The following is a 26,893-nucleotide window of genomic DNA, read 5'->3' as shown; positions in this document are numbered from 1 at the left end:
CTTTGAAAAGTAATAGAATGTTTATGAAGATATGTAAAGTTGGTTCCATGATAAGGTAGTAAGATTAGAGCCTCCGAAATCTAAATTCATTGAATTGCAGGCATCTTAGTAACAGAAGTCTTAAGAGCTATGGCTCCGAACGTAATAATCATCATAATAATCAGGCACCATCAAACACACATATAGTGTATCAGCCACTGTTTTGTGTGCTTGGTATATATTATCTCATTTGATATTTATAATTATTCTATATGGTAAATGCAACTTTGCCATACAGATGACAAAACTGAGGCCAAAAAAAAAAAAAAGTTAACTAATTTGGCCAGGACTAATTCCAAAAATGATTCAGTGAGGCTTAGAGATAGTAAGTATAATTATGACATTTTAAATATTTTCTGTACAAGAATACATATGGACAATTAAACACTAACACTTTAATACATTTGACAACATCTACCAGAACGGTTCATTGTGCCTTGTTAAGTGATGGGCAGTGACGCAGAGCAAGGGAAAAGCACCAGAGGTAAAGAAACCCAGTCAAAAGTGGAGAAAATGTGAGAAATAAAATTCAGAAAATAAAAAAAAGAGGAAAATGAAGAAATAAGAGAAAGAGGGACAGGAAGTGGAATAGAGTGAGGGACTGACACGGAGTTAGAGAAAAGGCCCAAGCAATCCAAAAAATGAGCAGAAAGGCTTTAGTGTGGAACAAAAGGCAAACAGATCCAAAGACAGTGCCTGACACAGATGTACTGAAACCAAGGGTGAAAATAAAAATCAGAAATACCAATCCTTTTTTTTTATTGACAGATTTTATATTTTGTTCATCAAAATTTTTGCAGTAATTTTAATTTTGGCATTAATTTTGCATTGAGGCATACATCTTGATTATTGAGTTTTTTGGCATCTCTTTAAATTTTATGCCTGAGATAAGCATCTCCTTGACTCACGTTAGTCCTGGCCTTACTTTAGTCCTCCTCTTGTTTAAAAAGATACTCTCCCTTGAATCAGTCTTGATCTTGCTTTTCCTGACAATCTGTGGGGCCTGCCCTACCCTTCCATGTTGACACTTGCTTGTTCTACAGGGCATACAACTGAGGGGTCTACTGGGGCTCTTTATGTGCTCAGTTCTCCTTTCTCTCCCTGTCAAAACACCTGGTTAGATTTACTTTGTCCATTTTGCTGAACATTTGATAATGCTCCATTTTGTTTCGTTTCTGCTGAATTGAAAGTGGTTCTTTATTCTAAGAGGGTTATGAAAAGAAAGCTTAGGCTGGGTATATAGCTCAATGGTAGATGGTGAGGCCCTGGGTTCAGTCCCCAGCACTAAGGGAGAAAGAGAGAGAGAGAGAGAGAGAGAGAGAGAGAGAGAGACTGACTAAACATGAATTCCAATCCTAGTTCTGCAATTAAGTGACCTTGTGATTTGGCATAAGTCATGTCACCTCTCAAGTTTCTTCCTCTTTCTGGAGCTGGTTTCTCACTATAGAAAGGAGGGTCAGATTAAGTGATTTATTTGGACCTTTCTGCTGAGATAATCTATACTTCTATGACTACTGTATTTTCATATTTTGGAGAATTGGTTATTGAACTCTTACTAGCAGAAGAGAACAGGTACTAAAATTTTAGAACATTATCTGGAGGTTTGGTGCAATCACCCCCAGAGTCACATTCACCCCATGGTCTGTGGATTCTCTATTGCTCTATTTTAGGAAATGAAATCAACTTATTCTCATTGCTTATTAGGAGTCATGTATAGGCATTCTTTTCGATCTGTGCTAAATGAGACCATTAATCTATAAATTAAATCAAACTTGTAAAGCAGATAACTTTATATTCTCTTCCAAATTTGTGCTACTTGGTGACATTTTTTCATTGATTTCTGAGTCCAGTGATTTATCAAAGGGCAGCTGTTTGTCACATAGTCTTAAACCTTAAGTACATGACATAAATCTGTTTGCTCTGACAAATGAGTTAGAACTATTTTTTCTTCTCTTTCCTTTTTTTTTTTGCCATTCCTTAAAGATGCTCATAAATTCCAAATTCCTGAAAATTAGTTTCAAATTCTGTCACTTCATTTCTGACCTGAAAATTGGTTTCAAATTCTGTTGCTTCTCTACTGACCTTAATTAATTATTTTGGAGAAGCTCTGGTATCTTAAGAAATCTCTGAAGCTTCCCAGCTGTTGAGATATTTTTTCAAGCTTCAAAGAGCAATGAATGATTGCATCTGGAATCATTGTATACACAAGTGAAATAGATTAACTGTCTTCCTTTCCTTATGTAAAGAATTCCAGTGTTGTAAAGAGTTACTGAAACTCAGATCTAGTTATACAGAAGCTAATTCTTTTATTTAGAATCTTTTATGTCTTTATGTCCTAGTAAGTGGGGGATTCTAGTTTGAAATATAATGCAAAATACCTGGCCGAGGCTCTGGTAAGGATGTTGTACTTATGTCAGAACACCAAGCTAAGGAGGCAAATAGGAACTGAAATGTAACCAACACAACTGGTCCAGGTGTAAGGCCACAGAGCTGCAGCTCCCAGTGACAGGGATATTGTTATTTGTACAAAGACACGTTGTGAGCTGCTAGCCTTCTGATAAAGTGTGTGTTTACACAAACACACACATATACACATCCCTTGTTTTCATTATATACTTATTAGCATGTTTCTTGCAGTAAAACTTTTTAAACTATTTATTTGGCATCTTTTAATGATGAATACTTATTTTCTCCAATAGAAATGAATTTAATACAATCAACTTTAAGTTATACAAGTACTATTTTCAATATTTAATTGGAAATCAAATGAAGACCCTCAAAGAACCTATTGTTTGAAAGAGTTCATGAATTATGATTGAGCTCTAGGATTAAGACAGAAGGAAATAAAACTTATTTGTACCATTTGGTAATGAAAAAACAGCTATTGAAGAAAGTATCAGAAGAGATGCTTTTCATAGAAATCTACAGCTTACTGTATATATTGTGTTAATCAAAATTTTGACATTACTGTGGTCAGAGAATGCATCAATAAATAGTAGATCCATGAAGATTCCTTTAATTGACTCATTTATCTAGTGGCCATTGTTAGAATAGTTAAAGATGTTTATTGTTCATGTAGACAGACAAAATATATAGATTCATGAACCTGAAGAAACAGGCAATTCTGATTCTCACCCATCTCTAGAGATGATCATAGTGTTTACCTTGCACATTTCAAAACCTGGACAGGCACAGTTACTCAAAAGAGAATGATTCTTTCTCGCTGAAATGAAAGTAATATTGAAAAGGATTGCTCATAGCTGCCATACCCCATCAACATCCATTAGCATTCCCCTTCCATAAGTATTGGGTATTCATCTTAAGGAATGATCAAGATTCTACATATGAATTTCCAACAACTAAAAATGAGCTAAATGTCTCTATAAAGAGGGATTTTCCTTCAGCCTGTACAAATGCATAGTTGCATGTTTGTCAGATTTTGAATCGACATGGGTATTCTTTTTCCTATATAAAAGTTGATTTCACTAAAAAATAATGCTTGAGATAAATGCTTGAAATATTTATACTAACTTCAGATCGTTAGTTATACCTAAGGGTGCAAAAAATGGTGATATGAATCAAAACGCTTAGATAACAAAACTGGAATGCCGTTGTTTTATGTTGCTCAATATGTCAGTATACGTTATAATTATTTTTTAGGAGAAGAATTTTCTGTGTTGAAGTCATTTTTCTCTGCCATCTCAGAGAAAAAACAAGAATTTACATTTAATCTTGCCAATGCCCTCTACCTTCAAGAAGGATTCACTGTGAAGGAACAGTATCTCCATGGCAACAAGGAGTTTTTTCAGAGTGCTATAAAACTGGTGGATTTTCAGAATGCAAAGGCTTGTGCAGAGACAATAAGTACCTGGGTAGAAAGCAAAACAGATGGTAAAGTTTTCTATTTTTCATAAAGCCATTATTTGCCATTGTAATCATAGTTTTTAATATCTTAGAGTAAAAGATAATGAATGTATATTAACTCTTCCACTTTTTTGGATCAGAAGGATCAAATCTCCTATTTCACTATTATTTAAATTAATATTAAATTTTAAAGCCAAGAGAAATTATAAGCTGATTTGAAAAAAGATGCTAATTGTTTTATTATTTTTTTGAAAGATATCTATTTACACAATTCTTAATTGAAGAATTTTAAAAATAATTAATTTAAAAATAATGTCTAAGCATTGATTTTTCAAGTATTGAAGCAGGAAGATCTTTGGCCAGATAGAAGTTAAAGCTGTCAATCCCAAATGGATTTTTTCCCACATGTGCTGTAAATAATTAACACAGTTTAGTTGACCATGTTAATGTTTAATAATAAATGTTAATAGTTCTACTAAAAACATGTATTTAAATTAAAGATTAGACTACCATGTCCATGACTAGCAAAGCCTAAATAGGATGTAGTAAGCTTAAAGTCAGATAGATATGTGTTCAAAGGAACACAGGAATATTTTAGGAAGTTATAAGCTATGCCCACTTTAAAATGAAGATACTATAAAACATTTTAGGATTATTGGAAGTTTTGATAATAATGTTTGTGAAGTAACAAGAACATACCAGGCCCTTAATTAACAGTAGTTTTTTTCTTTAATTATTCATTAAACTACAAAACTTGTGATAGTATTAGATGCTCTGTAATCTTTATAGGTAGCCTCATGGGGGGAATCATAGTTTAAAAATCTGAGTTTTGTGTGGTGAACAGTGTCCCACAGGGATACAGATCAGGAAGTCCCTAGATGGCTTCATGACACCCAACAGTGGTTATTTATTATAACTTAGAAATACTTACTATATATAGAAATGAAAGACTGGTTGTTTAGAAAAATTACGTTAGCATTCTCCACTCTTGTTCTGTTCCAATGGTACACACAAGTGTGGCAAGTTTGAGTGTACCATTAACCTATTAAATCTGATCAACCTGCTGGAGAACCTTAAAATAAAATCTGAATAATAACCAATGAATATTAAGGGAGAAATATTTTGTTTTTGTTCTTTTTGTCTGAAAGACAAATGACAAAAATAATCTCACTGAAAAGAATCCATTTATGTCTGAGTTTGCCTAATACCAGCACATAGTTCCTATTTCCTAGTGGAATCCATTTGCATCTGTTTCTTAATTAAATAATTGATAACATCTCTCTTTATCCTCAAAATTACTAAGGTTAGATTGTAAGACAAGTGTCCAACATATCTCTGCATGAGACATTTTTGCTTTAATCCTCTTTAAAGCAGTTCCACTTAATCATTATTGAATATTTCTTCCTGTTTCTTTCTCTACTCCTTCATAGGAAAAATTAAAAACATGTTTTCAGGGGAAGAATTTGGACCCCTGACTCGGCTTGTCTTGGTGAATGCTATCTATTTCAAAGGGGATTGGAAGCAGCAATTTAGAAAAGAGGACACACAGCTGATGAATTTTACTAAGAAAGATGGTTCAGCTGTCAAAATTCCAATGATGAAGGCTCTTCTGAAAACAAAATATGGTAATAGGAGAAACCCTACTTCTTAAAGCATGGCTTTGGTAATTGCCAAGTACATTTAATAATTTATTTCCTTGGTTCCAGGTTATTTTTCTGAATCCTCCATGAAATACCAGGTTTTGGAATTGCCTTATAAGGATGACCACTTTAGTTTAATCATCATACTTCCTGCAGAAGAGGTGAACATAGCAAAAGTAGAAAAATTAATTACTGCTCAACAGATCCTGAAATGGTTCTCTGAGATGCAGGAAGAAGAAGTTGAAATAAGACTCCCTAGGTTGGTCATTTCCTTTTATCATCCTAGTTCCTATGTTTCTGCTTATGGAGATATTTGAAGAGCCAGCTGAAAGATAGCAAATGCCTGAGAAGGCTATTGCCATAAATAAAAAGGAAAACGTATTTAAGAATGTTACTCCACAGAATGGATACAAAGGCCAGTCTTTACCCTGCCAATGTAGTTTCTATGTGAGAACTGACTTTCAGTGTTTTAATTCTTTCTGGAAAAGATGAAGCATTACCTGTAATTCCAGCGTCTCAGAAGGTGGAGGCAGGAGGATCATGAGTTCAAAGCCAGCCCCAGCAATTTAGTAAGATGCTAAGAAACTAAGAAAGACTCTGTCTCTAAATAAAAATACGAAATTAGGGCTGGGGATATGATTTAGTGGTCAAGCGCTCTTGAGTTCAATTCCCCCATACCCCACAAAAAAAGATGAAGAATTACATTGTAAATTTAGAATTCAGTGATTTAAAAGAATTATCGTCTTTTTATTTTACAAATTTATCCTTCTCTAATATGTTTTTCATTAGAATTTAAAATACTTTTTGTTCAGAGAAAACAAATTCTATAGTGATTTATGATAGTGTATTCACCATTAAAAATGTGCTAAATCACCTTTGACAAAAGAGTGCTCCAATAGTTACTGAATAATAAATAGAATCTTACAGTCAATTTTGCATAGTTAATACAACATGGAAATTGCAAAGGATGGTCCTAGAAAGCAATGATTATAAACATTGATATCATACCTCTAAGGGACAGAACTGACTACAGCATGAAAGCTGTGCCCAAATAACCCCAATCCACACTCCATCTGAACTTGTAAGAGGAGAGATATTTAGCAGATTATATGCTCTTCTTTGATTTCTAAATTTCTCTTGTAAACTCCACAACTCTTAGATAGCTTCTGCATCTGTGTCAGTCATTCCCAGTGTCAAAAAGTCTGGAACTATGTCCTGTTGTTTATCTCTGGAGACTTCACTAATGCCTTCCCCACACCAGCACATTCTCTCTTCATCTGCTACTCTCGGTCGGTTTCCCTGACTCTCAGCATATGTCTCAACCTCATACTTGTTAAAGAAAACCTATCACCGAACAATTTATATGAATTAATCTTCTTTTTACCTACCTTCCTTGGTACTCTGGAGAAAGAAGTATCTGATGCTTTACTCTCCCTGTGGGCTCTTGATCATCCTTTTATTAATGATCCTTTTATTTTTATTTGTTGTGGTGCTGGGAACTGAAATCAGGGTCTTGCCTTACTCATGCTAGGCAAGCCCTCTATTGCTGAGCTACATCCACAACCTTATTAATCACCTTAAAAAAATCTTTCTTCCTTTATTCCTTATACCGCTAATCATTTTCTCTCTCTTCTGCTCCCTTATTTTTTTTCCTGTACTGTTCTCAAATAAAAAATGTTTACCAGAGACTTATCTTCAGAATTTCTTCTTCTTATTCCTCTGAGAAATATTATTTTCCCCTGTAATTCTTGTCTCTGGAAGTCTGAATCACGAACTCCAACCTCTCTTCCAATTTCCTACCATCTGTAATCTCTACCTGAATGTTATCCAATCTTTTAAATAATATGTATTATTTATATTTTAGCTCAAAGAATATATATTATTTATATTTTATCTCCTATTTAGTTTACTTTATGCCAAACTGGGGATACAATGGCTTATATGACAGATAGTTTACCTTCTAATAATTGAAATAATAATTTTTGAAATTAAATTGTTTAACTCCAAAGTTACTTTTTCTTTTCCCTTCTTCTTTTTTTCCCTCTGCATTGGAAAGATCACTGTCTTAGAGTCAAAAAATACTGAATTTTAAAACTCTCTATACTATGTAGTACTAGTGTGGTCTTAGGAGGGTCACTGGATTATTCTTAGTTGCAGTTTTTATCAATATAAAGTGTATATAATTATGCTTATAACCAAGGTATCCCCTATTTCTTGATTCTAAGTAACAAATTCTTTAATTATGCAAGAACCCCAAACTTAATTGACTAAAGGAAATAGGATTTGAACACAGATCCACATAGAAGAAAGTTGATGTTTAGAGAAAGGGAGTTGATGTCCATCTATAAGCCAGGAAGAGAGGCAGAAAATAAAACATTCCCTCACATCCTTCCAAAGAAACCAAAACTACTGACCTGGATTTTGGACTTCAGGCCTCCATACCTATGAGATAAAACATATAAGCAGCCAATTTGTGGTAATTCATTAGCAAACTAATACAAGTAAGAAAACATCAGCGTTTAACCAGTTTATTGGAAGTGTGGTGATAAAGCTTGGTATGCACCATGACTATTCTCCTGGTGTAGACACTTCTTGTACCAAGTTCCCTGTCTTTTGATATCCATAGCATGCCATTGTCATGGCACCAGGGCCATCCCTCACCCAAGAGTGCTCTTCATCATCTTCCTCCAGAATCTTCCTCCAGAATCTTCCTCCAGGACTCTACATCCAGAGTCCTCCAATTCTTCCCGGCATAGGAAGAAAAAAACCCAGATTTCCTTCCACCAGTCTAGGGTCAACTTCCCAGGTGTGGAAGGAATCTATAGCAGTAGATTTCAACACTCACTGAAAATGAAATCTTCATATTATACAGAATATATTATTTCCCTCATAATCTCAGATATCTCTATCTCATTGAATTTGTTTGCATAATGAAAAGCCAATGTATTGATTTCCCACACAAATAAACAATTTACATTAAAAGGTGAATTGAAATCCTCATTTATGTAAAAACAGAAACAGTAGTTGGCAGTAGCACACCATTTTTTCATAAAAATTTCAGGCATCAAAGATTTTAAAAACTTGGTGATGATTTCACTTACACTATCTCATCACATCTATTCATAGCATAAAGTTTGGCAAATGGAAGATACTAAATAAATTATTTTTTTCCTGTTAAGATGACTGCCCAGCCAGTATCAAATGAGAAACATCATCTTCTCTGATTTCTCAGTCTTTTTCAACTTCTTTTTCTGTCACCACGGTCCTTCTGCATGGTGTCTGACCAGCGAATTTCCAATTATCTTTCAAGGTCCCCCTCTTGAATGACCTCTTCCATTAAGATTTCTCCAAACATGTCGAGTTAAGAACCATTACTTATCTTCATTTTCAGAACACTTCATGCAAACTTACATCAAAACACCTATTATATTACATTTTAATTTCTTGCTTTCATTCTTGTCTACCCTGTTAAGATGTAAGTTCTTGAACAGAGGGTTATGTATATGTTGGTTTCTATAGCCCCTAGCACATTTCACACTATATAGTATTTGTTAAATTAGTACTATTGAGTTAAATTATATAAATATTTTCACAGAAAAAGATTCTGTATTATGTCTCTTTATCTAATCTTAAATATCTCAAGCAGAATTCAACTTTCCAATCTTGTTTTAATAACTTTCTTATGAGGATCCTGGTGAAGTTGACCCTCCTTCCCATATGTTCATCATAATTAAGAAAAGGAAATCAGCCATTTATTTGGAAACATCTTCCAGAGAAGAAAAAAATTAGATTTTTTTTTAATTCAAAGGATTAAAATTTTGTCAATGATTTAATTGCATTAATACCTTTAAAATTATTAACTTTACATTAAAAGAATGTTTTCTAATTTCTTAAAAGAATGATTTTCTCACATGTTAAATTCATTAACAATTTTAGTCCACCAGAACATATTTGTTGGATTGTTTTCTGAACATAAAAATCAGGGATTGAAAAGTAAAAAAAATATATATTTTCCCAAAATTAACAATTTCTTCACAAATTGAAAAATTCCCATTTTAAAACATGTATTCAGCACAGAAAAAATTAGAAGAGCTCAATAAATATTTTGTGTGGACTGACAAATTTATATTTTATCACTCAGTGCTGTGGTTCTTTTATACCTGAATGGTTATACTGGTTATCAAATAGATGAGTGAAGATTTTGGTAACGCGGGAACAGTTTAAGTGACTGTTTTAGTTTCCCAGAACTACTGTAACAAAATGACATAAGAGTCTAGGTGACTTAATCCAATAGTAATTCATTCTCTCTCAGTTCTGGTTTAAAAGTCCAAAGCCAAGGTGTCACAAGCCCACTGTCTCTCTGATACTTCATTGAACACTTTCTAGCTTCTGGTAGCAGACAGCAATCCCTTGGTGTTCCTCTGTTCACAAATGCACCACCCAAGTCTTTGCCTCGGTTATGAGGTAGCCATCTATTCTCATATGTCATTCTCAGATTTCTGTCTCTCTCTCTTTGGTACCGGGGATTGAGCCTAGGGGCACTTAGCCACAGTGCTACATCTCTAGGCCTTTTTATTTTATTTTTAAAACTTTGAGACAGGCCTTTGCTAAGTTACTTAGGGCCTAGATAAGTTGCTGAGGCTGTCTTTGAACTTGTGATCCTCCTGCCTCAGCCTTCTGAGCCACTGGGATTATAGGCGTTTGACACTGTGCCCACCTCAAATTTTTTAAGGACACCTGTCATAAAGGATTAAGGACCCAACCTACTCCAGTATGACTTCAACCTAATTAATTATTTCTATAAGGAATCTATTTCCAAATAAAGTCATAATTACAGCTGAGTTTAGAACTTCAACGCATGGATTTGGGGAAAATGTGTGTGCCGGGGGGCAGGGGACACAATTCAACCCATTACACCAGCTATACTAAATTTTATGTTGTAAAACAAAATGCCTTTTTCAAGAAAAAATTTCATAAACACCAAAGATGGAAATATTAATTGTGCACCTATATCAAAGCTACAGCAGGAAGGAACATGTGACTCTTTAGATAATAGTCACTGAGAAACACTCCTCCTTCCCCTCTTTGATATATAACTAGATAGAATTGAGGCCAATAACACAGACTATAGTCTAAAAATACTAGGGTGCTAACTGGTTTTTATTGTCTCTAGCAGTCTAGAAATCTAATTTTAAAATTGTCCCCCAGTTGGATGTTAGCTAAAATAATTCTATTACTTTGTCTAGCTGTAATATGAAGTCTTATACATATCTTAGAGGTTAAAATTTCTTAATTTGGAGAGTCTAACATACACTTGCATTATGTTAGATTCTGATAATATGCTTTTATGATTATGTGTATGGGCAAAGGTGATCATTTAATACATGAAAATCAGGTTAAAAAAACAAGTAACTTTCATCTACAGAGCACTATAACTTTTTAAAAGATTTAGCTTTTGTCGTTTAATATCAAATGCTATGGTTCTATTGTCTGACTTGGGTTATGTCTCATCTGTGAAACAGATAAGAAAATGGAGACACTTGAAAGTAGTAAGTTGGTTGCATTCAGACACTGTTGGGAGAGACAGGATTGACTCCCATGTCTTTGGTACACAGCCTTATAGCCTGAGTTGATTATTTTTTAGAAAATTTATTTCCTGTTAACACAGATTGATTGGGACCTTACTGTGGGCAAAATGTGGGACAGATGTAACGTGATAGATATGCTCCTGCATTATAGGACCATTACTACAAGAGTGGAGCAGGGTAAGATTTCCACAAGGAACTTATGAAGACTAAAGCAGTGTACAATAAGTACTAAAACAATAGTATACACAGTGAGCCCTGTGACAGTCCCAGGAGGAGGTGGGAGCACCAGAGATGCTGACTATAAACAAAGTTCCCTAGAAGAAAGACTTCAGAGCTTCACTGTAAAAGAACCAAAAGGGATAAGTTTCATATGCCATGGGGAATTCTTGCAATTATCCAGGTCAGTCAAATGATTAAGATGGTCTTTTAGAAAGAAATATTTGGTAATCGCAATGTCTTTTACACACTGATAACTTGTCGGAAATTCACACTCCCCCGCCATCCCATCCCCACTGTATCCATTTTTTTCTGGATAGCTTCTATTTTTCTTTATGACCAACTTTGGCTTTTAGACAGCATTTATGATCTCTCTATGCAAGATCCATAAACATCTTCCTTTCTCCCTGCTGGGAAAAGTTCTTTTAAGATTTTGTGTTTATTTCTTCAAGGTCGTTGTGCTGACGCTGTTTTCTTGTTTTCCCATTGGCCTGTAAACCTCTTGAGGATTTATGCATGTTTCTTCCCTATGATCCCAGGACAAAGCAAGAGTTTGAAAAATGGTAGTTGTTCAATCAATGTTTGTTGCTTCAAACTAGAAGTAGTGATGTTCTGAATGTGGAAAAGAGGGACAGACTGAAATCCCAAAGATCATTTAAGAAAACACTGCAAAGATTCAGGCATTCAGTAATGAGTGCTTAAAGGGAACAGCTTTACCTGGGGGAGTAACTGGTAAAACAGAAACACATTAATGGAATGTGTGACTAGATACAGGCCGTGAAGGAATAGATTGGTTTGAGGGTCTAAGCTTGATTTGCTAAGAAAATGAAAGAGCTATGATTTCTCATTCCTTTGTAGCGGTCCTTAACTGAACACCATGGATTTCTGGAGAGTCCTTGAAATCAATAAAATTATTTACTGATTTATGCACATAAGGTCAAATTTACATTTTCCTTGGGAGAGGCTTAATAGATGTCATCAAATTTTCAGAGGTCTGGGTCTTTACACTTATTAAGCACTACAGTTCTAGTCAAGAGTAAATATAAAAATGGGGCTGGGGATGTGGCTCAAGTGGTAACACGCTCGCCTGGCATATGTGGGGTGCTGGGTTTGATCCTTAGCACCACATAAAAATAAAATAAAGATGTTGTGTCTACTGAAAACTGAAAATTATATTTAAAAAAAATCTCTCTTGCTTCTCTCTCTCTCTCTTGCTTCTCTCTCTTTAAAAAACAAAAATAACAGGCATAGTTCCATTCTGATGGGTACTATTCTTTTTCTGATAGGTACATATTGAATGATGGCTGGCATCTCATAGTATATTTTATAAACATTAAAACCAAATAATGGAAAATAGAATATATTGAAGACCCAAGAGCTTTGCCACCCTTTAACTATAACTTTAATCTCTTTATTGATCTAAAATTCTTGTTTTACTGTTTAGGTGGGAGAATGATAATGCATGCCTTGTAGGATTGTGGTAAGGATTCCATGAGATCATGTATATACAATTTTAGTGGTCAATATTAACTCTTTCTATTATTTGTATTATTAATCTCATTGAGCATAGAGCTGCCCGCCTATCTTTAATCCTTTCAATAAATTTGATAGACATTGAGTTTTATATTCAGGTTATAGGTGAAGTGTACACAGGTGAATGCCTGACCTAGGTTTACATAGTTAATAAATGGTAGAGAAAAAGTTGCAAGAGGACAGCTAAAAGTCAGAAAAGAGATATCATGTGAGGCAAGCATGAGGGGTGCCCAGACAAAGCAAGTGGTCAGTGATAGAGCAAGATCAAAGATTTGGAGCAGCTGTACCAGGACTTTTAAGGACAGAACATTTGCCCTAGGAACAAAAGTGTCACATTCTTGTTGGACTAGAATCAAGTCCCAGGGGGTGGCCAGCCTTCTATCTGTAAGTGGGTGAGTGAGAGTTATGCATGGGTGAGAGGTAGGGAACATGAGAAACATGAGTTGGAATACAAATATGAATATATCATGATGAATAATGATTGCACAATGCTCAATGACCTACTCAACACTGATAAAAATGGGAGTAATAATAAGAAGTATATATTAAATGTTGTTAAGATATGTTTCATATGTGATAGAAAGTATTTTTAATTCAGCTCATGAGGCTCAAAGGGTATTTCACCCCTACAACCTACACATATACACATACCCTAAGGAAGTTGGTTGGCAGGGGACCAGAAGCTAGTATGCACCCACATAACAGAGCAGGCCCAGAACTGTCAAGAATTGTGTTGTATTTCTATTCGTTTCATTATTTATTTATTTATTTATTTATTTATTTATTTATTTATTTATTTATTTATTTATTTATTTTTGGTGCTGGGGATTGAACCTAGGGGTGTTTAACCAGTGAGCCACATCCCCAGCTCTTTTATATATTTTATTTATAGACAGGGTATCACTGAGTTGCTAAGTGCCTCACTAATCTGCTGAGGCTGGCTTTGAACTCTAAATCCTCCTGCCTCAGCCTCCTGAGTTGCTGGGATTACAAGAGTGTCCCACTGTACCTGGTTATATTTTTATTCTTGTGGGTGACCCTAAGACCTGGTTTAGGTATAAATCACACCTCTAGCACCCATCTTGACCTTGAGCCTAGAACACAACTTTCTCCAGCTATTGCTATCTTCTATTTGATGGTGATGATAATGCCTACATCCCACAAGGTTTGAGAAGATTGAAGATATAACCTATATTAAGGGCCTCACTCAGAGAAGTGCTCCTTTATACCTGGCTATTCGTGACTTCAATAATTATGGATAATTTGAAATAGACTGCAAATTATACTTTTATTAAATGGCTGAATGGATTTCCATTGCTATAGGTTTCTTTGGACTATATTATGAGCAGGGCTATTATTTAAATGACTTTCTCGTAATTAGACATTATTAGAAGTTATAATAAGTCTTGTGGTATTCTTGTCATTATCCTAAAATTGTTGGAATATTACACTAAAAATAGTCAATTTGTAGGTGTATTAGAAAATATATTTTTCACCTTTCAGAAGCCCATACTCCATTTAATTTAAAGAATATGATAATAAAAATAGAAAAAAATCTCAGAACCATCATGTTGCATTTTATCATTCCTAGTAAAAAGTTACAAGGAAGAAGTTTAAAATAGTTGGCATACAGGAAGCTATTTTCATTATAAGTAGATTTTAATATGCATGTTGCACCTGTTCCCTGTTAGCTGGGGTTCTGAATGAGTTAATGTCTCCCAAAAGTATGCATTATTTTACCAAGAAATAATTTAGACCCAGTAAAGTTCTGCCACAGCATGTTCATTGTTTTGAAGAATTATAATTAAGAAGCTTGTTCAGTATTTGCCAATGAAAACAGTGATTAGACTGATTGCCCAAGTTAATTTCTAGCCCCAGAAGTGAGCTTACCTGTTAGATAAGCAAGGATCCTTGAGTAATAGTGTCTGCATCCGTACACTGGTGTTTAGGGGAAAATGCCTGTCAGGCATAAGCAAAGATGCTTATCAGGAGTTGCTGGAAATTTCACAGATGTAGAAATCATAGATAGTTTCCTGTTTAGTAATGTTACATTTGTCTTTTCATTTATGAACAATGTTTCCAATCTAATTTTGAGATGCTTTAAGCATTTATGAAATAAAAAAGTACTAGCCTCCTTCCCGTTTTATTTACATAAGATTTAGTGATTGCTGAATTCCATTATGTTGACATGGGTGGTGAAGTTCAGTGCCTGAGAGAATCTTTGAGATTCTCTGGTCATAGGTGAGGAACAGAGGGTGAGCCAAATACTGGAGTCCTATTTCCCTGCTATGGAAGTACCACCCCAACCCAAACTTTCTGTAAGTTTTCTTTCCTTTCCTTTGAAAGAACTCTGTTCCTTCTCTGACCCATTTACAGGGTCCATTGGGAAGATATTAGGTGTGTCCATCAACTGAAAAAGCTACATCAACTGTGACAGTGGTGGGATGGTTGACTGGTTACAAACGCTGTCTGTACTTCAGTAGCCAACAATCTTCCCCATAAACTGTGGACTCTGGTTTTCTGCAAATGGTATCCTGGATGTCTGCCAGGACCCATCTTTGATGGCTGGAGGGAAAATCTACACTTCTTAGAAAGAAGCTAGCACTGAAAATTTAGATAGAATTGTTGTGCTGGGTAATTGTCACTTCAAAAAATGGAATATTCTATTCATCATTCCTACCTGCCATTTATGTAGGATGCAAGTTATTAGCAATCCAGTACTGAATGAATGGTGGAACTGGGGAGAAGGGATGTGAAATGTGAAAAAAAATGTAATTGGGAGAATGAAAACAAAAGATTTCACAGTATAATCTCTTCCAAATCATCTGTTTTATTAAAAAAGCAGTTTGCTAGCAAATATGTGCAGTGTTTCAAGATTTTTCATTTTTTTAAAACAGATTTAAAGTGGAACAAACACTAGACTTCAAAGAAGCTTTGTATTCATTGAACATAACTGAGATATTTAGTGGTGGCTGTGACCTTTCTGGAATAACAGGTAGTATGATGGATAATTTTTCTATTGTCATGTTAGTTTGTTTTCTTAGTATTAACTAACTGATCTTAGTAGTAACTGACGGATCATAAAATTGAAAAGAGCTTTCATCCCCAGCATACATATACACAGTGAATAAATGTTATGGGCATGTTGATCTGTCTGTAAACAAGCACTCTATTTTGCATCTCGGATGTTTTCCTTAATGAAATTAAAAAAAAACATTTCACAATATTAGATAAGCATTCTAACCATACTTTCAATAAAACGATGTAGGTAAGTGTATTATGTGGGCTGTTATTTCTGCTGTTTGTATTTCTTAATCAGAATAATGGGAATTACAACTTTGAGTCTCTCATCTAAGCAGAGCTAATAAAACTCTAATAAACTAATTTCTTAATGTTAATTCAGTAATATTAGAGCCCATGGAGTAGACATCTTCAAGCTGCTGGATCAAGAAATTGTAATGCTGCAGCTGGCAGATTTAGCAACAGACTCCTTTGGATTGACAAGAATTACAGAGGGAGCTTTCATGCTAAATTGCACCTGGGGAATTGTGTGTGGTTAAGGAGCTTGCTTGCACAACAATGCCAGGACAGTGTTTTAATTCTTCTGGGTTTGGTTGCACTCAGTATTTCAAAAGACTAAACAAAAACAAACAAACAAATAATTTTTTTTTCTCTAAAGAGAAAAAAAATAGATGAAGAGGGCCAATTTGTCACAAGTTACTCTTTTAAAAATTCTGTCTTATGTGTTATAAAATGACCTTAATGATATAAGTCTGGTTTTTGTATCATAGCATGTGGAAATATTGTGGAAATGTTTTGTGTTTTCCTATATAAACATCTGGACTTTGGAGAGGTATTCCTTAATCTAGTCACTCATCAATTATGTGGGTGGCGGAATGGAAGAAATGAGCTTTCTTGGTGGAGAGATGAATGGGGTTCAGAGGGGACATAGACGTTCATTATCACCCTCACACACGATATAGCCACTTGTTCTCACAGTGCCAGATAGATCTGACTTCTTTGACAGTTTCATCAGCACCAGAAATGAGACAGTCAACATTAAATACTACAATAGAGTGCTGTCTAAATGTGCCCTGGCACACAGCCACCTCAACAACCTATGATAAACCAAACACTTATTTTAATAAATCAAGCACTTTTTCCTCTTAAACTTATTTTTGGCCATAGGAAGCTCACTCAGTATACCTTAGACTTTCAAATAGCTACTCATTCTGCAAATTCCTGGCAATTTGTGACTTTTATAACATCTCTTTTTACAGGATGATTCAAGAAAATACTTCTAAAATTCTTCATACAAATTTTTGTGCAAGAGAATAACCCTGAGCAGAGGAGAATAAATGTTCAGGATTTTCTGCTCTCTTCCTCCTGATTTACCTATTTGAGTTGCTTTAACTGCTCTGACTTTGTCTTATTACCTGAAATAGAATAGCTCCAGCCAGTGTTGACACTGCAGCTGGTAGTTAGAAGCATACTACCCTGTTATCCCTACCGATCATTTACGTCATGAACATCCTCTAAATGAAACTGATCTGGTTCAACACTATGATACGTGACATATACATGAAAGAGGAAAGAGATGCTACCTTATATGCATGCAGTGCACAACTTTTGAATAAAATACTTTTATAAAGTTAGTTTGGAAACTTTGAGATTCATATAACCCTTCAATTGAATCTCAATTCACTCATTGAGATTCAATAACCCTTCTCTGCTCAGGGTTATTCTCTTGCACAAAAATTTTAACTTCTCACTCTACTGTTACTTCTCCTGCCAGTTCTAGTAAAGTACTTAACCTTATTGAATCTCCATTTTCTGATCTAAGAGAAATAATATATCTTAGTGACTTTTGGAGCAATAAATAAGAGCATGTAAGTAAATCACCTACTTTACTTAATGCATAGTAAATGCTCAGTAAGTGTTGAAAAAATCAAGTGAAAAAGTGTCATATTAATTTTCATTTTCACATTTGCTATCAAAGTTTTCTCTGGTCCTCTTAATTTAACAGTGACATACTTGGAATTTTCATAGAAATTTAAGAGAAATAGTTGGCACAAAGGCTTAGAAATCAGTGAGTTTGTGGAGTTCATATACTTGTCCTAATCTGTCATTTCCACAGTGAGGTGGAATACAAAGCGGCTCAGTCTAAGCGGGAGCCAGTGGGTAGTTGAAGTGTGTGAAATTCTTTATTCTTCTACCAACTGCTCTTTAGCTCTTGTTGTGGCTCTGAGGTCATTTACTCTGTGCTTTATTTATGATTCCTGTCTTATTCCAGGTGATACTGGAAGAAGCTGTTTAGTTTTTTGACCTTGTGAATCCGTTCTCCTATGTCTTAGTTGATCCACCCTGACATTGTGGATGCCCCCTTTCCTCCATGTTACAGGTCTCTAACACTAGGCATATTCACATCCTTTGATTAACTTATTTGAGTGGTATTTATTGCAAGCTACTCATGTGCCAGGGGGTTTTCTAGAGCATGTATCCATCGACCCTCTGAGGAACACTGTGGGATCTACCTAGTTTTCAAAGCAGACTTGACATGTCTTATAATCTCATGGCTTCCCCTCTTCCCACGTCTCAAAGAGACTATTATTTCAGATTCTTATACCAGATATGCGTCACACATACATGAATGAGTTCCACCAAGGGGAGAAGAGGGACATTACCTCTCGGTTCAAATCCATACCAGAATAAAATATTGTAAGACACTCTCTTGCACTGAAAATTTTAACAGGCTTTAAAGCACAGCTCTGAAGTGATTTTGTAACAGATGACACAAAAGCTCTTCAGATTTTCATAGCCTCACTGTCTTGAAGGAAAGTAAATTTTGTTTTAAACTCAGATCAAAACTGAATATGGAATTTAAAAGGCAAGGCGGCTTTGAGGTTGAATACATAAGGTATGCCTCAATTCAAATCTGGAAAACCTCTTTCACTCTGTCTATAGATCGTGGTTAAGGGGGCAAAACCCTTTGTCCATTCAAATATTCCACTTGGTGGGATACCTGGTTTGATGCTTATCTTCTTCAATCTTTACCTCATATATCAGGGAGAAACCTAAACTCCATCTGTGTCATGCCTATATGAGCTAAACTCAAACCATTTTTATCTCTAGAAAATTGACTGAATAAAGGGGAATTCATTATGTTTGATTTCTGTTCTTTGTTCATTTGAAATAAAATTAATCTGGGACTTAATAGGCAATGACTCTTGATTTTAATCTTTAAATATTTAATGTTTTCATCAGATTCATCTGAGCTGTATGTTTCTCATGTCGTGCAGAAAGTTTTCTTTGAGATAAATGAAGCTGGCAGTGAGGCTGCAACATCAACTGGTAGGACAAATGGTCTCTCAGCAGACTGGGATGAAGGATGCTGGTCATTTGGTGGTGTTCTGATCTCTCTTTTCTTTGTATCATACTGCAGGGAACAAAAAAGGACAATTCTTTTATAAGTTGTTCATACATCTGTTCAGTAACAGCGTTATGCAAAAGGGAAGGGATTTGATTAGGACTTGAGGCTCCTCTACTGATATTTGTTCATTTGCAAATTATATTACCTGCCAATTAGCAGATACGACTGATGGAGAAAACCTTAGGGCTCACATACAAAGTCATTATTATTTAAGAGTGCTCAGTCGTAAGTGCTTGTGTTTAATTTCATTCTTTTATTACACAAAGTTTGTCTTAATTTTTTTTCCTAATTTGATTGTTGTTATTATATCCATGGCAGGGACTCTCAAACTTAGCTGAATATTAGAATCATCTGGGAACGGTAAAAAAATAAATCCTATGCCCAGACTACACTTCAAAATAATTGAATCATATGTCTGTAGGTAAGATCCAGCTTCTAATATTTTCTTGTTTCCCTAAGTGATTCCATTGTGCATCAAGGTTGAGAACTAGTTCTTTCTCCTTGTGGCTTGCGTCTGCCTTTACTGCTACAGATGCAGTGCATAGAATAAGAGCAATGGCATCACACAAGAGCCATTGTTAGAAAGGCAGAGTCTTAGGTTTAACTCCAGACCTACTGAATCAGAATCTGAGTTTTCCAAACTCACCATGTAGTTCTGTGTACATTCCAGGTTAAGAATCATTCCTCTATATTTCACTTCCTTGAACAAACAATATTTTGAATAATATTTATACTGAATATAAGTAATACTTGAAAAAAATGGGGAAAACTCTTAAAGTCAATTAAAAATGGGAAAGGAACTGGGCATTTCAGTGCACACTTTAATCTTAGCCACTATGGACACTGAGAGAGGAGGATAGCAAGTTCAAGGCCAGCCTTGGCAATTTAGTCAGACCTGTCTCAAAATAAAAATTAAAAGGGCTGGGGGATGTAGCTCAGTAGCAGAGTACCCCTGGGCTCATTCAACTCCCAGTACTGAAAAAAAATTATATCCACTTAGTAATTTCTTGATTAAATTGTAAAGCTGCTTAGAGCCAATGGATTTTGACATCTGGGTGGGACACACTGCACTCTTGCTCCCGTTTTGTCATCTCCTAAAGGCTTTGCATTGCTGTGCTCAAGAAACTAAGATTGTAGGGGATGAGCTGTATCAATCCTTGGAGAGATCAGAAGAATGCATTTGGATGAGGTTGCTGGCCCATGTAAAAAAAAATTCTCCAGCTGCTTTTACATAGATCTGGAAAAGTTCTTCTAGGTTATTGTTGGATCCTCTCAAAATATTGGTGAAGACAAAGGTCCAGCAATATGAAGTGATTTTCCTTGGGTCATGCTGTTGATTAATAACAGAGTTTGAACTAAAATCATGATTTTTGGCTTCAAATTCAGAGCTATTTCTCCTAGTTTCCACTGCTTCTCTTTAGGAGGATGTAGCGAGCATTAAGGGAAGACAATAAGAGCCTACAGTGATCCTGTTGAATTACACCTCAGCATAGTTGGCCTGAGTTTCCTGACTTTGGAAGAAGGCTTGCTTACGCGCTGCTCAGGAAGCAAAGTCCAGACATTCATTGTAAATGAGAATGGGAGTCAAACTGACTTGACTTTTCTGATTTTTCTCACTAATTCAAACATAAGCCTATATTCACTGGTAATTTAGGCAGTATAGCCCTTATGTTCCAGATAGAAGAATGCTCTTGTTGTTATATTAGTAATGTTATATTTGACTTGTTTTCTGATTCTGGTTATACATGCTAATTTTGTTTTCCTTTGGGTCTGAAAAAAATTATACAAAACCCTTGCATTATTGGTAAAGAAAGTAACTGATTAAGTGCCTTAAGTGCCGACATATTTCATCTGCAAGAAAAGCCATCCAACCATTAATTTTTCCCATCCAAAATATTGACAAATGCCATAATAGATCAACATGATACAATTATCATTGTAAATAATTTTTAAGGTAGCAAATCTCTGCTTCTAATATTGTAACAAAAATCTCATGTACATTCACTACATGAATCCTAAAAGCTCTGAGCTCATGGAATAATTTTGAAAGAGTAAGCACAAAATAAATTTGAACTCAGATGTGATTACCACAAGCTTGTAGTATAAAAATGAATTGCAAACATATCTGGATCAAAATTAAAAATTGAAAACATTGTAAGAATAAATCATATAATGTAAATAAAAAGTGAGCAGAAAATTACTGTTTAAAAGATGACATTTTCTAACTGCTTCCACCAAATTGAATCTAGTATCTGACTTTCTTCTTCACTGAACATAAATGTGAAGCTAGGATTATTCGATGAATGATCTAATATTTATTCTTCTGCACTTTGGTTTTTTAATTTATTGCAGATTTCCCAGCATTTAGAAAATGGTTATTTTTTCCACATGTTAACTCCTTAACCAAAATGACCTTTCTTGTCTGTGAAAAGTGTTTTGGATTTATTTTCTTTCCTGAACTTTTAAAAGTGAATATCTAAATAACTGCTGTCTCTATTTTGTAGGCATACATACTCCTGTGATCATGAGTCTGACTCCAAATCAATTTATAGCAAATCACCCATTTCTGTTCATTATGAAGAATAACCCAACAGGTATGTTTCTGAAAAATTCTTTGCGGTACTGCCTAAGTTAAGCTGCCAATTGGTGTCTACATATCTGAAATTATTTGTTCTTTCAATAGATGCTGTTAGGTATATATTAGGTACCAGGCATTGTGTTTTTGGGGAGGATGAGGGCCTAAAATAGGGTAATGGTAATCATGGCTTCCACCCTAGTGATTTTATGGCTAAAATGGAATGTAGCCAGTTTATATTCCTCTCTCCAAAGTTGACACCATGCTAGTAGGTAAGATAATTGACTAATAATGACATACAGGCTCAGAGAAAGGTATGTTTTGCCTAAGATCATGTAACTAGAAAATGGCAGAGTAGGAACTGAGGTTAGCTCTCTTCTATGATATCACAATGGAATGGAAATAGATAGTTGTGGAGTTGAGAGAATAAGTGAGGGGTTGAATATAATTTTATATTCGATCAATCTGGGCAATTGGTGAAAGATGAGTTGGTTGCATACAAAGAACACAAAAGATTCTGTGGTGGAGTAGATTGGCATTTGGCATATGGTTGACATACGAAAATCCAGATTACCTAAAGAGGTTTTGGCCCTTGCTTTTATGAAAGAGAAAGGCCAGGAATATGAGTGCAGTGGGAAAATGGTCTCTAGGCATGTATGTAGGACTTCACAGCAGTCATAATAGCCATGTGAGAGTCATAAACCCCAGGAGAGCAGAAATTATATTTTAATCAGCTCAGTATTTGGCAAAATACCTTGCAGAAAACATCAGTGTCCCTAGAAGTTGAGAACATGGACTTACTTGGATGTCAAAAATTCCACCTCAATTAACTAACAGTGGTTCGATATGTTGTTTACACTTTCTAAGCTACATTTTCTTTATTATCAATCTGAAAATAACATCAGCACTCATTGAATTAAATTTAGGGAAAACCTGAGGGGCTGGGAATGTAGCTCAGTGGTAGAGGGCTTGTCTGTCTTGCAAAAGCCTGTGGGTTTGCTCTCCAACACCAGAAAAACAAACAAACAACAAACAGAAAAGAATATGTGGAGACTGTCATACTATGCCTGACACATACTAAATTTTCATAACAAATGAATCAATAAATTTAAATAAGTGAATGACTGAATGAATAAAGGAAGGAAAATTGAAAAAGTTTCTCTCTATAAACTGGTTTACAAGCAAAAGAGACATAGTTAATCTCAGAATCTGAATCTGTTAGATTTAAATAGAGTCAGTGATACTGGTCCACTCAGGGATGTATTAATATCTCTTTCTAACTCAATGAAACTAGTGCTGACAGATCCTTTTGAAAGTTATATCTCAGAGATAATGGAACAGTCTGAGAATTGCTGAGATTGTATTAATACAACTCCGATTCTAGCGGTGGATGTCAGTGTTCAAATACATTCTGAGTATGTCATTTGATCTATCTGTCTTTAACCTTTGGATAACTCTAATTTCTTACACTTACTATGTAATTGTTGAGTATAAAGAAGAGAAAGAAATGAAGCTGCATTAAAGCACGTAAATAGTGACATTTAGAATAATTATGTTTGACTCTATTTTCCAAGTTGATGACTTATTGTATTCTAAGGCTATGTAATAGCTTTTAGTAAAACAGCACTGAAAGCCCCAAACCCAAAATAATCCACTAATTTATTTATTTGTGATAATGTTTAACTATCAAACCTTAATGATATTTTCCACTGTTTTATGATCTTTATTGTAATGAGAGTTTCTAGAGTTACTCCTTTAAAGTATTATTTAAAACAAATGGCCATGCATGTATTAACAGTTATAAATTGTTGTTATACAAAATGTAGATAGGCTATTATCTTAAAATAATATACACTTAGCGACTTATCTATTTTTTCTCACAAATGAACTCAAGAAATCAGTGAGATTAACGAAGATGGTGATTTAGCATCACTACAGTGGACTATTAAAGGGCTTCAGGCTTTACATAAAATGCATTCAGTTGACTCTTTCTGAAGCTTGAGGATAAATAACTTTAGGAGGTTTAGTGCAACCAATTTTTATCTAGATTTAAATTTCTCTTTTGGCCGAACAGCCCTCTTGTGCAAACTCTATATATTATTTGGAGTTTCCTATCAGGCATGTTGTTGTACATTGCAGTATATTTATGTAAAGCTCTAAGTTAAACTTCCAGTAAAATGAAGAACTTTTTTTTTTTCTCTTTTTCTAGGCTATGGAAGTAGGTTTGCTTTATAGACTTTGAGAAAATTGTGAAAGATGTTACATGAAATGTGCCATTTCTGAGAAAGCAGTGAATTATGATTTTGAAGTAGAACTTCACACATAATAAAAACTATTGCATTAAGAACTCTTTCAGGCCTTTGGTCAAAAGGAGAATGGACTGTAGGATATGGAATTTTTTATTCTGATCATTAACTTTGGTTATGCTATGTATTTTAATATTACGAGATAAAAGGTGCCCACATTTGACACAGCTGCTGCATAAATATGTTGATTAAAATGTTTTAAATGCTTCCTATTTTAAAAGGAGGCATGGAGAGGAAAAGAAGAAAAAGATAGTGGTTTCTGCTTTGCCCTACCTCCCAAGTCCATTGCTATTATGTCAGGAGACATTTCAGTAATCTCCCCAATTTAGTGGTGACTGGATTGGTGACTGTGTGAAGATTTGATTCAAAATGTGGTCTCATTGGTGAAAGAAATGGATTGAGAAGGTTGGGACAAATGGCTGTGTGCAATGCCCTGCACTTCTGAATGTCTAAGTTTTTAAACTATGGCTTCAATTATACGACCAGTGTCTGTGAAAGTGACTTTAAAGAATTCCCAAACAATTCTGAAAAGCACTTCATGCCAAAGCATAATGAAGATACCAGAGTTACTGCTGGTTCCTAGTGTGACTAAATGTATCATTCACCCTGGGAAAAGGGTATGTGTATCTTTATCTCTCTGAAAAATAGGGGTATTTACTTTCTTTTTCCCAGAATAATTTTAAGATTTTGAGGCAAGGCATGATTGAGTATAATTATTTATAAAAAGAAAAATAATACCTTGGAGATTTTATGTCTATTTCCACATTATTGGCCCTTCTACAAGTGTGTCTTTTGACCGAACAGGGAAGAGTTAATTAAATAGGGCGCTCCCACTATAATGTCAAATACATTTGAATATATCATTTTAATTAGCTTTCAAAGGATGCAAAATCTATTTTATCTTTCTTGAAATTAATCTTTATTACATCCAACTATAAGGAATTTATTTGACATTGACCTCTAGCCACTTTCCTTTCCCCATTTTTTTTTTAAAAAAAGGTGAATAGATTTGATACATCATTTATTTCTACCTTGCCCTCTACTTTTTTGTTCCTTTTCACTTGCAAACACAGAATGTCTGGAAACAGGTGTTTGCATTTATGCTCTATACTATATCATCTTTGTGAGGGTTTGAAAGTAGTTGCGATATGAAAATATTGTCTTTAGCAGGAAAGTAAGCTTTGATTCAGAGCTGAAGGGGGAGAACTGGTGAGATGCACTTTTAACCCTGAGGCTTACATTACGTGCATGAGAGATGACTGCTGATGCCTGCGATTTGAAACTCCACTGTGCTCATCACCATTTTATTATGCTATGTTTGCCTGACTGGGTCTCTATATTTAGAAGAGCACTTTTCTTTCACTTTATTTTTGCTTTCCTACATGAAAACCAGTGCTAACGCCATTTCCATGATGAGATGTGGTGGAAGTTAATTTTCTTCATCAATTACCAGAAAATGATTAATAATGATCTAGTTATGTATTTTAGACAAAGAAGAGGGTTCCGTCATTAGACATTGCCTATAGAGAAAAAGACTAAATGATTCTTAAAATATTAAAAAATATTTTTCTTCAGAAATACCTAAAGTGTGTGTATGTGTATGTATTTTTTTTTCTTTTCCTAGAATCAATTTTGTTTATGGGAAGGGTGACAAATCCTGACACCCAAAACGTGAAGAGAAGAGACTTAGATTCATTGTAAATGAGAAGCACAGCCTCAGAATACAAGAGTGTTCCTGGAAAAGAGTTGATTTGCAAAATATCATCAATTTGAAAATATCTTCTTGGTATCATTTTTCTCTTTAAAGCTATGCCTGTATTAACCTGTATTAGTATAGCCCTGTATTAATGAATGAGTGAATTCAGAAACATGTCTGTTTCTTTTTTTTTTCTGTAGGTTTTATAAGACCTATATGAATCAAAAGCAGAGAGCTTACATAAAAGATAACTGTTAATGCTAGAACAATCCTAAAATCGCTTAAATATCAAAGTCCTGTGTTGGATACCAAGTTCCCCACATTCCTAGAAGACTGGTCTATCACATCCCCAAACATTATCCAGCCCAAGGGGAGGTAAAATTCAAGGAAGCCTGGGCATGGTGTATGTCTGAGATGCAGCTTAGATCACTAAGGCTCAGTATGTATGAGAGTAGACAAACTTTGGGTACTTTTAATCTTCACTTGTTCTTCCGGGTGTGGCATTTAATGTCAGCCTTGCTTCGAAACCACTTGGAACATATCATTTTTTTTCCTGCTGATTTATACTTTAAACATGTACAGAAAGTGGAAATGCTAAGAACTTTTATAGAGCTTTTCTAGTTGCTTAGGCAAAAGTGGCAGCCAAATTAGCGTGATAAAGGAGGGTAACCTTCCACCATCCTATAATACCAAGCTAAGGAAGTGATAGAGCCAAGCATGTACTATATAAAGATTAAAAGCAGAACCTTTCCTCTGAATATCTTGAAATATCTTATATGCACATCAAAAATAATGCTGCATTACCATATGACTTCATGTGACTTGCTTCATAGATTTCCCCCGTCCCATTTTCTTGCTAACAGTGTAAAATTTTTTTGTTTGTGTGTTTGTTTGTAATGGCAATTTTGGGCAGGGATCTTACTGATAATTTCTACCTCTTATTGAGCCCTCATTATGTATCTGGTACTTTATGAACATTATGCTAAATATGCCCTAAATTCTATGA

General features: G+C 34.9%; 1 protein-coding gene across 1 annotated transcript in view; it reads left to right on the top strand.

Moving 5' to 3' along the window:
* Nucleotides 1-26,683, top strand: part of Serpini2 (serpin family I member 2) — a 28,744-nt gene extending 2,061 nt beyond the window's left edge. Inside the window, exons 2-8 of the mRNA XM_005332513.4 lie at nucleotides 3,700-3,930; nucleotides 5,334-5,528; nucleotides 5,610-5,802; nucleotides 15,778-15,875; nucleotides 19,145-19,231; nucleotides 21,815-21,904; nucleotides 25,816-26,683. Of these exons, the coding sequence (XP_005332570.1) occupies nucleotides 3,700-3,930; nucleotides 5,334-5,528; nucleotides 5,610-5,802; nucleotides 15,778-15,875; nucleotides 19,145-19,231; nucleotides 21,815-21,904; nucleotides 25,816-25,892 (971 nt within the window). The 3' untranslated portion in view covers nucleotides 25,893-26,683. The remainder of the gene's footprint in view (nucleotides 1-3,699; nucleotides 3,931-5,333; nucleotides 5,529-5,609; nucleotides 5,803-15,777; nucleotides 15,876-19,144; nucleotides 19,232-21,814; nucleotides 21,905-25,815) is intronic.
* Nucleotides 26,684-26,893: the final 210 nt, after the last annotated feature.

This window comes from Ictidomys tridecemlineatus, chromosome 3, assembly GCF_052094955.1.
Source record: "Ictidomys tridecemlineatus isolate mIctTri1 chromosome 3, mIctTri1.hap1, whole genome shotgun sequence".
Taxonomy (NCBI): Eukaryota; Metazoa; Chordata; class Mammalia; order Rodentia; family Sciuridae; genus Ictidomys; species Ictidomys tridecemlineatus.
The sequence above is the reverse complement of the archived record's forward strand: the minus strand, read 5'-3'. Positions and strand labels throughout refer to the sequence as shown.